This window comes from Stylophora pistillata, chromosome 5 (assembly GCF_964205215.1).
Source record: "Stylophora pistillata chromosome 5, jaStyPist1.2, whole genome shotgun sequence".
NCBI lineage: Eukaryota > Metazoa > Cnidaria > Anthozoa > Scleractinia > Pocilloporidae > Stylophora > Stylophora pistillata.
Genome location: NC_142523.1, coordinates 16,189,688 through 16,206,213, shown reverse-complemented (window position 1 = coordinate 16,206,213; position 16,526 = coordinate 16,189,688). Strand labels below are relative to the sequence as shown.

The 16,526-nt window shown below is 38.5% G+C and overlaps 1 protein-coding gene and 1 pseudogene across 1 annotated transcript; both read right to left on the bottom strand.

Moving 5' to 3' along the window:
* Nucleotides 1–235: 235 nt before the first annotated feature.
* On the bottom strand, nt 236–1,822 carry LOC111344992 (uncharacterized). Its single transcript, XM_022952249.2, has one exon. It carries the CDS (start codon nt 1,820–1,822, stop codon nt 236–238), a length of 1,587 nt encoding a protein of 528 aa, XP_022807984.2.
* A 5,924-nt stretch (nt 1,823–7,746) lies between these two features.
* LOC111319353 (collagen triple helix repeat-containing protein 1-like) lies at nt 7,747–8,757 on the bottom strand (annotated as a pseudogene).
* Nucleotides 8,758–16,526: the final 7,769 nt, after the last annotated feature.

Genomic DNA, 16,526 nt, shown 5'->3' with positions numbered 1-16,526 from the left:
TTATGCCTAAATTTTTTACCATGCGTTTGTGCATGCGAAGGAGGCATTTTGATAACAGAGCTGATGAATATTTTCAAGAGAAAGAGGGAAAACAAAAAAAAACATATTTCAACTGAAAGAAGTTCATTACAAAGTAAGCTTGGGTTCCTGGAAACTAGGATCACACATGCATGTTGTTCAACAGACATTCTATTGGGCTCCACTATTTCTGAACCACCCTTAGAAAGTAAAATACCTAGTCAAATGGGACTATAGGAGGGCATAAGTTAACAAGTGCTGAACACACCCTCAGAATTCGATCAATTAAAGGAACTTGAAAGTCTACTCTTCCACGGGGATTAATGGAAAGAAAATCTGTTGGAAGGATGCCTTCTAGGATGGTGTATTTGCGGCGGAGCAGCCCTATTACCCTCTCCACATGGATACGTACGTTGTCGATGCCTCTGGTCTCCTCAACATCAATAGGGTCCAACTGTTTCAACCCTTTGGTGAAGACAGGGATCACCAGCTTAGCATGCTTTAGACTGACACTTTCAGAAATGGTGAAACCCCTGTTGGCCATAACTAAATCTCCAGGCAGTAACTTCTCCAAGAAACCACAGTTCTCGGTGAGATGTTTGTCTGATGTGCGACCTCCCCATGCCTTAGACACATAACAAATTGTCCCTTGAGGTGTGATACCAATTAGTATTTTGATGGTATTGTGATGTTTATATGAAAAAAATGTTTGAGCTCTAGCAAGAAGATTAGAAGGCTTTTCGTTGAACACCTCAAAATAGTCAATGATTACTGTCACCTTGTTTCCAAATGAATATCTGAAACACATAGGCATAGTGTGCCACAGCTGGTGCCTCTCTGGCCAGTACACAAGTGGGGAGAGCCTAGCATCCATAATTCGAGTCCAGGAAGAAAAAATCCTTGAAGCTGTACTAACAGAAATAGAAAAACGGTAGGCCAAGTCTTGAAATGGGACATTAACCCATAGCTTCATCAGAACAATTACACACTCTTGAAATTTATCAAGAGTAAGGCTTTTCCTGTTCACAGAAGGTGCAACATGTTCAAATGTTTTCATCAGCACTTCGATGGACGGCAGCCCCGTATAAAAGCGCACTTTGTCGTCGGTATCGAAGAAATATCTTCCAGGTGCCTTATAGCCACAAAGTCTTTCAAATAAATACTCAAACTCTTCAGTTTGAGTCCCTTCACTGGCAGCAGTTGGTGCCACTTCGGGCTCTGTTTGTGTGGAGGAATGTGCAAACTCTTTAGTTTCGCACTTCGCTCCCTGCTCATCGCAAAAGTTATCTGTATCCATTCCATCAGTTAGCTGTTCCTCTGTAGTTTCTGATGTACTAGCCCCAGATTCAAAGTCTAAATCACAGATGCGATCACTGCGTTGTTCTAAAAGTTTTCTCTTCTTTGTAGCTTCTTGCTCTTGTTGTTCAATGGCGGCCTTCCGTCCCCTTTCAACTCTCTCAAATCTTTCTACAGAAGCTTTAATGTCCTTTGGACGTCGATATTCTTTCTTTCCTAAATTTAGGGAAGGTACCCAGTCTGGATTGAATTGATCGAAGTCCTTCGAAGGCTGTCCTTGGTGAAAATGACGACCGCAGACTCTTTCTGTCTCGAGGATATTCTTCCCTGCAGTGTCGCCACGACTTACTGCACTGATCCACTTTTCCCTACGCTTTCTAGTCAGTTCCTCGTATTCTTCGCCTTGGTTAGTGATGATTTTGGGTATCCGAAAGAATGTAAGACCTTTATGTTTGCCACTTTTGGATCCACATCCCCACACAATGCATAAACCATAGTTAACTCTCATACGTTTCCTCACACTAGCTCCTCTTTCCGATCAATTTGTTTACTGTCGAGGGACACCAACATGGCGGATAGCAACCGTTGTCAAGCCACGTGGGTCAAACCACGTGGGTCAAGCCACGTGGGTCACGTGGGTCACGTGGGTGAAAAGCAAGAATATCTTTGTTACATTTTAAACTTTGTAGACTAGAAACACAACATACTAAAGAAATGTCAAAGTTGACTGCTGAATAAAATTGCAGGCGCAATGTGATCAGACATGGAGGATTGGACAGAGCTGAATAATGAATGCTTACGTCAGTTAGTATGCGGTCAACAACGCGGGCTCATGTGTTCTAGGTCTAAATTTAACGAAATTAGAGGAAAATAATAAGGGCTGACTTCTAAAACCGTGGAACTCTGTTTTCGTAGAAGGCATTTTCCTATTTCCAGAGGTTTTAAGGAGAAAATTAATATTTGAAAATTTTTAGGGGGTGTACCAAGTTTTCGGAGGTTGTTCTGTAAAAGAAAATCGGCAACGAAAACGACGCCTCGAAGCAACAGAATAAGAAATCAACCATGCGAACGACTCAAAATCCGTGTTTCGGCGACAAAACCTAGCGCATGCGTATACGTTATTCAGCTCTGTCGGCGGATTGTCCTTTTGATCAAGATTAGCTTTTAGGGCATCAAATTAGCTCTTTGCCCCAAACACATAAGTCGATAAGTATCACATAAGTCGATAAGCATCACGCCTTAAAAGACCAATCATTTTGATGGATCTTTCCGAAAGCTCTGTCTGCGTTTAATATTTCAACAAGGCAACGAAGCAAATCAAATCTGGTACATTGTTGATATAATAGTTACTTGTCTAACAAATGATATCAAGCCAAGAGTTGCAACTGAGGCACCGCAGAGACATGTATGTACTATCAAGTTTCTTCCTAAATTTATTTGTCAGAAAGTTCGACTACATGCGCCCTTGATGTTCATCGTCAACCGCTGCGTTTCCTCCAGAATAATCTAAATATGGCTGCAAAAAAGGTTTTCAAAAAGGGCTCAATTTGCACCATTCAAAGATTCTCTCCTCGTTCATGATTAAACGATACTCTCTGGTAAATTTCTTGTAAATTTCAAGTTATTTTAAGTTAGTAAAACAAAGATGTGGTGTACGGAATTTTGATGATTAGACAAAAAAGCGGGAGGTAGATGTGGATTTCACGTCAGCACGGGTTATGAAATAGATTTCCCAAAAATTTTATTATTGATTTTGGAAGTCTGAGTGATGGCTTTCACTGCCCATACCAGAATAAATATATCTTATTAGACGTTTTGTTGTGTAGTATCGCTGAGTATTTTTACGAGTTGTGCAGTATTTTGATGAGCCCGTAAGTGATACTACACAACAAAACGTCTAATAAGTTATTTATTATGCAACACGCCAAACTGTTATTTCAGTGCGGCGAATTTCGTGGATATTTATTTACAAGGAGTGCGTGACAGAAGTATGCGAAGCGGAACGGAATCGGCGCGTTGTTGTGTTGCTGTTTCTATTTTCTTCATTAAATGAAGAAATTTTCTGGTCTTCAAGCTGTTTTTCTTCGTTCGATTCATCTAATCAACTTGGATCTATATTTGCCAGCCATTCTGACTCTTCGTCGTCGGAAATATGATTCAAATTGTCCGCTATTTGTTTTTTTTTCCGTAACTACAATCCAATTCTTCGCTTACGCTATGCGAGAAAACCTGTTTAACCGGTACTCTACAATAGACGAGTACAAATACCGCGTGATATTTGTACTCGTCTATGGCGTTATTTGTACTCGTCTAGGTGTAGTTGGATAATAAATATCAGAAGTGGTTGATAATCGGAGATATTGAACTTTAAAATACCCTAATTTTTGGACTTTGTCAAAACCAGAAAAAGTCGTCTTTACTTAAGCGAGAGTTAAGGGAAGAAAGGAAAAGAAAAAGTTAAAAAAATTAAATTTTCTTAAAGTCTGATAGATATAGAATACAACCCAGTTGATTGAATTTGCAGATGGACTTTCAGTTTGTCAGCAGCAATGCAAAGTTAGCTAATTAATTATGCAAAAAATGCAGGAAATGGGGGTTTTCCCAGGGGGACCCTATATCTCCTAGGGAATTAAATATTTTGACCAACTATTTTCACATAGTTCCTAGCTTTTACCGGTTGATGATGATAAGTTGTAGTTGGAGCTGTCAGTAGTCAAATAAAGTCAAACGTAGTTGAGGTTGAATTGGAGTAAGAGTTTAGAGTTTGAGCTAAGCAGAGAAACTAGACGATGTAGCACCAAGCATGATACATTACGAAAAGCTTTGTGCTTTGTGATCCAAGACTCTTCATGCCTTTCGCTTAACGAGTTTGCTTAAGGTAGTTTCCCCCTAGCGTCCTAACATTGTTTTATACTCTGATCGATTACAGTATTCATGTGTTGGAGCGATTCTAAAATAGCCGTGAAAACCGTGTGTTTGGTTCACGCTTATCACGAGGCAGTCGATGTGTTTTGGTGGTACAAATTGCAGACTTGTGTTGTGTAGTCTATAAAATGAAGAACGACTTTTTTGTGGCTCATGTGATCTGTTCTTGAATGTGTTATTTCTATCAGATCATCATTATTTTAAGTGTTTTAAAGATTTGCAGAAGACTTGAAGCATTTTGATGAACGTAAGGTTCACATCTGTGAGTTTATTCAGATTGTAGAGGTTATCAGTAACTTTAACTTTCAGTGTTTCAGATTGTTTATCACACGGTCATATGTGCCGCTATTTGTTAGATGTGGTGTCCACTTACAAGGTGAAGAAAAGAAGCAAATGAGAATAAAAGTACGGAGCGTTTTTTTTATATAAATAAGTTGTAGGTGGAGTTATAGTCTAATTTTGGAGTTAGAGATGGAATTAACCAGAGGGAAAATACTGGAGACGTTCTAGCATCAAGGCATGATACATCAAGGAAGAAGCTATTGTGATTCAAGACTCTTTGTCCCTTCCGCTTAGCAAGTTTGCTTAAGCTAGTTTCCCCCTACGGTATTAATGCACTGTATTCTGGATCGAAGCCTCCTTCTTCAAATCAAGTTGTTATGTTTTTCTTAATGAGACTGCCTTTTCACATCTCATGTTTTGACTAGAGAAAATGCTCTTGTTGATTACAAGTTTGGGCTATCTGTGCTTGCTAGTCCTTAGTAATTTTGTATTTACTTTTCATCAACGGGAAATCCCAGATGTACGGCTAAATCCAAAGGACTTACAGGAACAAACAGGATGGTTGAAATATATCTCTATGAAAAAAAAGATAAGCGAATGCATTTCAATCGAAAAAAATATTGACTCAGGTTTTAGATTCCATGATATACATATTTCCTATTGTTATCTATATTTGTGATCCATGATCTCAAAAGTTCCGATAATTTTGAACCTTGATCCAAAAGCTAGTCAGTGTGATGAGTGGTTTGTTTTGTTTTTTAAAGCTTCGGAAATCTTTTTTTTGGCTCGAACGTTTTAATCCTAGAAGTACAGAAGCTCACAGAATACATAGAAAAGTAGGTTGTTGAGAAATTAAACCGAAAACAGTTCATTCTTTGAGAATTTCCTGTGCCACGAAGTTATATAATTTATACTTTAGATGTTGAAGAAAAATTCATTCGAGAACTGGACTGGACGTAGGTCATATATACGGGGGCCCAGAAGGTTCAACGCAAACAAAAAATAGACTGCAGCAAATAAAAAATATACTGCAGCAACTAAAAAATATACTGCAGAAAATAAAAAAAATAAAAACGCAAAGAAAAAAAGTACCGCAGCAAATAAAAAATGCAACGCAAACAAAAAATACTGCAGCAAATAAATTATGCAACCCAAACAAATAAAAAAAAGAAAACGCAAGCAAAAAAAATTGGAACGCAACGCCAAGGAAGACTGGGTAATAGTTCTTAGTTTCCCGCCAACACTCGTTCCATCCTTTGCTTGTTCACCTTTCCGAAACCATGTTTTGCAGCGAACTGATGACAGTACCACGCTGCTCCTTAAAAAAGTCGATAATAACTCTATTTTCATACCCTTGATGAATGTAATCTTCTATAATCCTACGCAGATTGCTTTCGTCCATAGCGAAAAGCGAGTTCCAGTTCATGCTGTTTTGGCGGTTTGATTGAGGAGATAACTGAAGTGATAGCATTAGTTTTACCACCTTTAGTGTTAATATCACAGATAACAATGATGTAATTTGAAAAACTGGCATGCGTAGGATAAAAGCTGGCAAGTCCTTAGATGTTCAAAGAGGGTAGTTTTCAAAAGAAACCTGGGGCTGTATCAGTAAGGGGTATTGCAAGATAATTGGTTTGATCAGTTGATTTGATTGGCCACCGTAGAGAGTTTCTAAAGCTGATCCCCTCCCCCTTGCTACAATAAAGGTCTACCAGAGTTCAGAACACAACGTTTTGCTGCATCAAATTTCTAGAGTGGAAACAAGAAAAGCAGGCCAGGCTTACCATTGACATTCTCAGGCTACAGTTAACTGTAAATGAAGTTAAGTCATCATCCCGCCTTATACTCGATACTTTAACCATTGCATTGTGCCCAAAATTGCCGCCATGATTTATCTGACCCTAGCTAGCTGGTGTTCGTTAGAGAGGACAAGTTTTAATTTCTTTGTTAATTTTCACTGTGGCCTATGCCTTCTTTGGAATTAGAGAATTTTCTCTACGTGAAATATCTAGCGAATTTCTCAGCGTTACTCATTATTGGATTTAGCCGAGTAATAACTAAAGATTTGGCTGATACAACAACAAGTTACATGTATTCCATGGCAACTCGTCTTTCTAAACTTAGCATAGTGACCCCGCGCTTCTGTTCAAAATCTAGCCTCCAAGAGGTTGACAGCACACTTTATGTAACTCTTTATGTAACTACGGTTAGCTCAATGGATAGAGCGCTGGACTGTTGTGCGGGAGGTCGAGGGTTCGAGCCCCGGCCGGACCAACACTCAAGGTCTTAAAATAATTGAGAAGAATATGCTTCCTTTCTATAACATCAAGAAATGGTTAGATATTCTAGTCTTCTCGGATAGGGACGAATAAATGGAGGTCCCGTCTCCTACAGGGTTAGGGGTAGGAGACGTTGATTTCCCACGCACGAGATTACTGTGTGATGGATGTCCTCCCCTGGGGTGGGATGGGCGGGTTAGGATTGGTTGTAAAGCGCTGTTAATCTGTCATTGTAAATAGCGCTCTATAAGTGATAAATTGTAATTGTAGTTTGACAAATTCTTTGAGGTAAGTTCCTATCAGTAAACGGAACCACCAATACATGTCAGTTGATCTAGCCGGCTGGTCAATGAATAATGGCTGTAATATGACCAAGCTTTGTACCTGCAGGATGTTCGAGCACGATCAACTTGTATTTAAAAGAATTCTTTGATAATAACATTAATGACAATAATAGTGCTGTTAATGACAATGATGATAATAATATAATTGCTATTGGTATTTACCGAGACACTGGATAGCGTTTTAGGGCGCACTCTGATTGACTACTCAAGTTCCGATTATTTTTTGATATTAACCTCTTGGAAACGCACACGAAATTTGCGCCCGAAAATATCGTAACCGTTGCGGAATAAACGAGTTTAATTCATTTTTTTGTGCTATACTAAAATAACTTTTCAATTCTAGGGTGAATATTTACTCCACCCCTTCACAGCTCGTTAAACATCTACCACCTCCACTTTGGTGAAAACTTGTAAATTATAGACTACGAGTAGTCCCTCCATCTCGGCGAAGTCTAGCACGCGACTGAAAAGAGATCAGCAACCTTGTTAACTCTGTTAATAAAACGAAATTATCTTATATCTTATTCACGCGAAAAGTAGGGGACATGTTCAGAGAAAAAATTTTCAGCGACATAAAGGAATATATTATTTACTTCGATTAGTCTTCACCGTTCCTTGTATGAAAACGACAGGAGTAATTAGGACTGGGCTCTAGAGACTTCCTCGATCATTATTCGGGATACTGATAACCATCCAGTGTAGGCATCACCCTGTATATAACCACTGGGACACTTCCCAACCCATAACTCCACAGTAACCCTGCCTTGTGGAATGTTTTCACAGCATCCCTCAAATGATCTGTGATGATGCAGATTGGGATTACCAGATGGCCAATAGTTGTACACAACAGCCTCAATTGTCATTGGTCCACTGCATTCATTTCCATTAAACTTGAAGAACCACCGGTTACATTGATTACTGCCAGAGACTCTCATAATTCCCTGGAATGAGACTTTAATGGCTGTATCAGACTGCAGCTTGTTGAATGAGCAATCCTGGATCAAATGACAAGAAGACAGTATCAGTGCAAAAAACTTTTATAACAATGGTACACATTAGGGAAGAATTCAATGACTTTGTACTTTTCCTGCCTGCTATGAAGCACAGAATTGAATACAAATTAATTTTGTTAACTTCCATTTGAAAATTTTAAAAATGTTTTATTGATCCAACTCCCAAATTTTTTATGGTATTTTTTAGATATTTCTATACCTTGATCTTTCCACTGTCTGTGTCATCACCTTTTTCCACACACACTGTTTCCAGTTGGTCTGTGACACTGCACTATTCACACTTTCTCCTTTCTCTCCCTTAGGCCCCAGTCCTCCTTTCACACCCTTCATTCCTGGCGGTCCACCGCTGCCACGTGACCCTTCATTGCCTTTATTTCCTTTTATTCCCATCATTCCAGGTGCTCCATTTTTACCACGTGACCCTTGATTTCCTTTTTCTCCTCTTGTCCTTGTCATGCCTCTCGGTCCCTTGACACCAGGCTCTCCCTTGGCTCCATCTTTTCCCTGTTGTCCTTGCAACCCCGGGGACCCAGGAATTCCCGGCATTCCTGGTATGCCATTCGATCCTGGAATCCCTGAAAATCCCCGAGCAAAGATGGATTTCTGGAAAGAAAAAAAGGTAATTGGATCGACGTGCTAGATTGAGTGTTGAGTTAGAAAAATACAAAGACTACGCTTTCATCCCTACAAACCTGTTTTGTGATCGCTCACTCATCAGGGGATTTTATAAAATAAAATCATAGAATAAAATAAAATACTTAATACTTAATACTGATCACTCTCACTTACACAATCATAAATTCTGGCAAAACAGTTTTTTCACTGAATGGAAAATTAACTGTGTGTTTGTAGAGGTCTAACTGTTGTTCGGTGCTATAAAAAAGGGGTCATCACACGTTTTCTAAGCTATTTCAGGTTTTTTAAATTTGTCATCACATTTAATTTAAGGTGTCCTAACACCTCCCCTGTGAGTAAACACATTGGCAACCGCGTAGTGCAATTGCCTTGTGTGAGAGAGGCTTTCCCCCTACCTCCCCATGCTAAGTAGTACTAATGCGATCAGAACAAATGATTAAACTGAAGTCCATGCGGCCGACTTTCAAACTTTTAAGGTCGGATTTTCCGTTCCTTTCCGACCTCGATAGACCTTCTGGAGCTCAAAATGAAAAGTGAATATGCTATCGAATACTCTGTTCGAAAAATAATAGATATCAAAGTCTAAGAAGCGACGGAATAAGTTTCCGAGTCAACGATATTCCGATTCTTTGAAGCGATGCGAATTATGGCTATAAAGTGAAACCCGAACTATACTACTTTAAGTAAAGCCCAATGACAATTTGGCGTTTCCACAGCCCGGTAAATTAAATATCATGGTTACGCTATGGTATGTCCGTAAAGTGCTGTTTGATCGAAGTTAATGTGTAAAATATAATTTCTCATTTCATCTTGTTTTTCTATGGGAACCAATTTTCCAGTAGATTTTCTTTTCAGTTTTGACCATAGGTAGCGCGATTAAACCAATTTACCCGTAAGTTATAGGGCTAAACATCCCTTTCATCGCGGCTGATCTCTCTCGCGTGATCATTGCGGGAGACGAGTTTTTCCACCCGAACATGCACGACCATGGCTTATGCGCAGCTGGAGTGCGCAGTGGCAATAGCGGGCAAAATCCCCCCTACACAAAACAATTATTCAGCGAATAGGTTGTATAGTAAACAGGGGTAATGAAAATTAAAGAAAGAGGTTTCACAGAAATATTACTTTATGGGCGTATATATGAAAAATGTAATTTAAAAAACTTTGAAACATTTTTTGGTATCTGTCACGATCCGACGCTCGTCAACGAGAGAACGCGTAGGAAAAAAAGCCCATGAAATGTTTAAATGAACATCAGGGTTAGTTTTGCACACAGACTCTAGTGAAATGACTGTCAAGACGATCTTTTGTGTATTGTTTCCTTCCATCGAGGATTAATCTACGAAGATTGACCCCTGTTTAGTTTTCAATGGCAAGGCAAGTCACTGTGATAAAAATGTAAATGTTTATGAAATCATATCTTTCAACAAATGTTCTAAAACTAATGATTGATAAAGGATTTGTCTTGCACTTGGCTTGGCAGACATGAGTGGTAAAAGTCTTTTTTCAGCTTTTAAATTTGTTAGTTTTTAGAGCTCTAAAGTTGATTTGGTGGGAGATAGTAAGATTTTGGACCTCAAAGCCTTCGATTCTGACACCGCAGGCATTACTTTCTTGGAGGTGGGGATATGGGGCCATGCTTCCCTATAAAATTTTTCAGTAAAAAAATAAATTATTAGCTAAGGCGTGCATTTCATTATTCTGAGCGAGACTTCCCGCTGATGGAAAATGTTTGAAGCGAGCACAAAGGGAACAAGGAGTTGATTATATGTAGGAGGAAAATGAATCTTATGGGTACTTAATTACAGCAGCATATTGATACTTCACCAGAACAGTTTTAATCAAGAATAATAGTTTCAGCGTAAAAGCATAAGATTGAATTAATTAATTCACGCTCAATGCAGGAGACTTGAGAGCTACGAGAATAAAGAACAAAGTTTACCTGACATGGCTCTTTGTCAGCGTCAGCCTGAGGATTCGTTTGTATAGTATTAAATATATTAACCAGTAGTTTCACTAGCAACCTTTGTGGCTTCCCTTGGTGTTGATGTATGGGATCCCATGAAAATGGGTTCCCACTCCACTGATGAGCAAACTCGTGATCAGTGGGTAAAAAAGGAACAAAGCATATGCAAGGGTGGGAATGAGTGTGTAAAATGAACATAAAAGTTAGGTGTTAAAATTGAGGGAGCGACTTCTGTAACAACAGCACGCTCCTAAACTCAATTTAAAATTGTGAAAAAATATATATGTTATATATTATTATTAAAATATAAAAAAAATAAATAAATAAATAAGTAAATAAAATCAAAATAAAATAAAATAAAATGAAGTTAAAATATTATCTAAGAGTAACTATTAGAAAGAGGGGGCGAAGTATTTAGGGTTAGGGTTAAATTGCTTATTTTTTATTAGAGTTTTGATTATAGTTAGGGTTAGAGATTTATTAGGGTTAGGGTTAGTGTTAGTAAGGGTTAGGGTTGGGGTTAGGGTTATATTAGGGTTGGGTTTAGGGTTAGGGTTTGGGTGGAGTAAAGGTTAGTAATAGGCAAGGGTTTGCTTAGGGTTTGTTGAATTAGAATTATATTAGGATTAGGGTTAGTGTTAGTTAGTGTTAGGGTTAGTGTTAGATTAGGTTTAGGATTAGTGTTAGTGCTAGATTAGGGTTGTAGTGGGGAAAGGTTAGTCATAGGTAAGGGTTTGCTAAGGGTTTGTGGAATGGGGTGTCTGTTTTTGACTGTAGGAAGGGAAAGGGGGTTTATAAAATAGGGAAAAAAAAAATTTTTTTTATTATTGATGAAATAAAGTATTCTCCTTTTACAATTATTTTTATGGACAGGAGACTGTAGGAATTGGAAGGATATAGGTAGAGGAGGAGCAGTGTTGATCGAGGAGTGGTGAAAGAAGATGCGAAGTGTCTACAAAAGCTGCCCAAAGATGGAGAGAAAAGGAAATCAAACCGGCCGGGTGAGGAGAGAAGGATGCATCGGCACCAAGGCTCCTTATGGTTGTGAGTCGTCAGAGGCAAAGCACAACCGAGCGAGGATGTTTCTAACCTGGTACCAGGTCAATGCCCGACATCCTCGTGCCGAGTCCTTGTTGAAGAAAGCAAGAAAAACTACACAAATATAGTGAGAAATTAGAAAGTGATTGGAACCTATTCCAAAGGAAAAAAAAAAAAAAAAATTTATATATAAATACAGTTTTTATAATATAGAGGGAGGTAAATATGTATACTAAATAAAGAAAAATTTCAGATATGATAGGAGAGAAAACTTATGTAAACAAATTAAAAGAAAAAAAAATCTTTTTGAGATATTACGGAAGAGTATGCAATGCTCATGCAGAGAAACAGAATGCGGTGCTAATACAGAAGAGAATACCAATGTATATTAAAAGGAAAATAATTAAATGAATAAAAACAAAAAACAAAAATAATAATTTCAAGTGTGTGTACACTGAACGGAAGTGTCACGAAACGGGAATTAGAATTAAGAGGGGAGGTGTGTTATTATTATTTATATGAAGAAAATAAAGATAGATACCTTGAGAAATATGAGAGGGAGCTGCCTTATCCTTAATATCCAAAGGAAAAAATATATTTATAACGAAAAAAGATTTTCGCTACTGGCTCCGTGTCGCGAAATAGCGGAGTTGAGAGATCTTAATCTGGGACGGTCACGTCAGAATGGCGTGATCGAATTGCGTGAGTCTTATGACGTACGGGTAACGCGCGATTGCTCTTGGGAAATTGATGAAGAGTGTTCAATCGATCTTCGTCGTAAAAGGGATTTTGACCCTCGAGATGTCTAGAAAACGAATTATTTCTAGAGATAAAGGAGATAATTGCGTGCGTTAGCAGAAGGAATTGAAAGGAGACGTCGATGTAAGGTTATCGGACGTTGTTGGAAGACGGCGAGGACCTATTGTTGAGATCTTTCGTTCTAATCTGGCTGTGGAAAGTGATTAACTGTTGGGATGCATCGATCCATCTTTGCTGTGAATGGTTCGCCGAAAAGTATGATGTCGAACGGTGAGTGAAATAAATTAAAGATCGGAAAGAGAACAATTATTGTATTGATTTATTTAAGTAGAGAATAGCTAGAGTAGATGCATCCAATCTATCAATGTAGACAATAGCTAGAGTAGATGTGACACAATAAATAAAGCATAGAGCATACCAAGAGTTAAGTGGATTAAATTGTTCTGCATACTTTTACAATATAAAATAGATGTTAGTAACAAATAGACAGTTTTTGATGGAGATAGTGCGGAGAAAGCCCCGCAAAAAAGGAAAGGCTATAAGTATAGAACGATTATAACAAATTCGAGTTTTGACAAGAATTATGTATAAAAATAAGTGTAATGAGCAAGATTAAAATACAATTATGAGTTAAAATGCAATAATGAGCTAAGATAGATTACAAAATTCTTTGAGACTATCAAAGAAAAATGTCGAAAGATTATAATGAGAGAAGAATAAGGTAGATTCTTTAATAAACTACCTAAGAATTATATACATAGTGGCTTTAATGGTTAACTACAGTCTCGAAATGGAATTAAAGTGATAAGGAAAGAACATCAGGGATGTCTTCTCTATATTTATGAGAATTATTGCGATGTAGTTTAAAAATAGCTCAAGGTACATAAATGTATAAGAATGTAATGATCGTGTTGGAATCCATAAACTGTAAAAATTGAAATACAGAAAAAAAAAATATATATATATATATATATACATATATAAGTATATTTTTGATGGCATTAAAATTTATTATTATTTGGTAATTTTCGAGTGTAATAGCTTATTGGTGAGTAGCATGGTGTGCAGTTTGGTGGTGTTGCTGTATCGTTTGTATAGTATTAAATATATTAACCAGTAGTTTCACTAGCAGATTACTAGACGAGTCATCCTACAACCGTACATCACACAAAGCCACAACTATCAGAACTCTAACACGACGCGCACAACTAGTATGTGACTCGACAGACAGCTTATCCGACGAGAACAAATACCTTCACCGTGTTTTTACGAAGAACAACTACAACAAGGACTTCATCCGACGAAACACTCACCGACCCACCACCACTACCGAAACAAACGACACCGCAACCCCTACGACTACAGCAACCATACCGTACATAAAAGGCATGTCTGAAAACATCTCGCGCATCTTACTATCCTTCAATATCCGCGTCGCCCACAAACCCATCACCACACTTCGTCAGTTACTAACCAACATTAAAGACAAAGACGAACCGAGGAACAGACAGGGAACGATTTATAAGATCAATTGTTCCGACTGCCAAGCCTCCTACATCGGTGAGACTGGCAGAAACCTCACAACAAGACTGACTGAACACAGACGGGCGACGAGGAAAGGTGATGTCAGCAATCACATTGCTGAACACCATCGACTTACCAACCACAACATTGACTGGGACTCTGCGCAATGCCTAACCTACAGCACTGACTATTTTCAATGACTGACTCTGGAAAGCTGGTTTACTAACTTAGAACAGACTCCCCTAAACAGATGTCAACAACTACCCGCCCCATACAAACGACTCATTCACGACATAAACATCACAAATGACCGAAAAAGAACAACCTAGCTTTACCGACAGACCGAAACAGACCAATCACGACCGACTTACGTCACTTGAGTCTTACAGCCAATAACATCACGGCAAAAGCAACCGATCATTTCACACGAACTGGAATAAGAACATTCTACTGACAACAATCATTCACTTGACTCTGATGATGACTTCCGCACAGGTTGTCGAAACGTCAGTCACTGCCACCGACAACAGTCCTTCTCAGGACTACACTCACCCGGACGATCAGACTACACCTTCGAAAGCTAAGATGATGAGAAAAGTCAAAAACAGAAAATTCTTCACCATTCCCTGTATGAAAACGACTGGAGCCATAAGGTCTGGGCTCTAGAAACTTCCTCTATAATTATCCGGGATACTGATGACCATCCAGTGTAAGCATCACCCAGTGTGTTACCACTGAAACCCTTTCCTACCCATATAACTCCACAGTAACCCTGCCCTGTGAGATACTTTTACAGTATCCCTCAAATGATCTGTGATGAAGCAGACTTGGATTCCCTGATGGTCAATAGTTGTACACAGCAGCCTCAATTGACATCGGTCCACTGCATTCGTTACCATTAAACTTGAAGAACCACCGATTGCATTTACTTGAAGTGCCTCGAATTCTCGTGTTTCCCTAGAATGAGACTTTAATGACTGTGAGAGACTGCAACTTGTTGAAAGGGCAATCCTGGAACAAATGGCAAGAAGAAAGTGTTAGCGTAAGAAAAAGAAAACTTTCCTGATGCTGGTATAGGGAGGAATTGAATGACCCCGTACTTTTCCAGCCTGCTATGAAGCTCAGAATTGAATACAAATTAATTCTACAGCAATTAACTTATATCTTAACTCTTTTTAAACATTTTTATTACGCTAGCATTTCTAAAGGAGTCTTTTTCAGAGATGGGCTATCCAACTCTCAAATTTTGATGTAGTTTTCTAGATATTTCTATACCATGATCCTTCCACTATTGTCTATAAACATTCATATCACGGTTTTGCCGACCCGTCACATTTCCTAAAAGAAAAACTCACTTAAATTATATTTTTGTCGTAGTTTGCATTTATTAAGCTCTCTTCTGATGTGTAATTTGCAAGGATTTAATGAAAGTAGCGCGCGTACGAGTTTTTTCCTAAGGACGCCCGCGAAGGTGGAAGTAACCTTAAGTCTTGATAGGATATTCGACCAAAGAAAGTCGGTGGTAGTGTGACTATCACTGTGGCATTCAAGTCTGATAGATATATTCTTTCAAACTGATCCATTATCATTTTTTATTGAATTGGATAACTTTGACATTGGTGCATCCTTATCCTTTACTAAAAATAAACATTGCTGATTTCCAAACACATACAATGTTGGAATGTTGCTAAAGAATCACTGGATCTCGTGGTAAACTAGTTCCCCTAGTTCCTCCGTCTACGTGATCAACGCTGCGCCATCCGTTATCAAGCCGGAAATATTATTCAGCGGTCGAGCGTGTATCAGTCTTATAATCGGTTACAATGTGGCCGGGGCAAATAGGCTGCCAGAATTATGCAGTCAGAGACAGTACACCGCAAGAGATTACATATCAAATGTATGCAGTAAACCTCGGATACAATATGTAAGTGATTTCTGTGAACGTGTCAGTTTTTTAACCATTTTCTTTTTTTTCCCTGTGCTGTGAGGAGACCAATATATCACAGACTTATTTGCTTTTCGGTGAACCAGCAACGATCTCAAGCTTAAAAAATAACAAGGCAAATATTTTGGTATAATTTCAATATATAAACAAAGTTGAAATGGTAAATTGGCCACTGTTAAGATTATAAAAGCTGACGTTTCGAGCGTTAGGCCTTCGTCGGAGCGAATAGAGGAATTGTGGGTTGTGTGTCCTTTTAAAGGCAGAAAATGGAGCTACGTGATTGGTGGCCGTATATCTTTGTTACATTTTAAACTTTGTAGACTAGAAACACAACATACCAAATAAATGTCAAAGTTGACCACTGAACAAAATTGAAGGCGCGATCTGATCAAAGATGGCGGATTGGACAGAGCTGAATAATGAATGCTTACTTCAGTTGGTATGCGGTCAACAACGCGGGCTCATGTGTTCTAGGTCTAAATTTAGCGAAATTATCGAAAA

Coding starts and splice junctions, on each gene's coding strand:
- LOC111344992 (XM_022952249.2), bottom strand. CDS start 1,822: ATGAGAGTTAACTATGGTTTATGCATTGTGTGGGGATGTGGATCCAAA.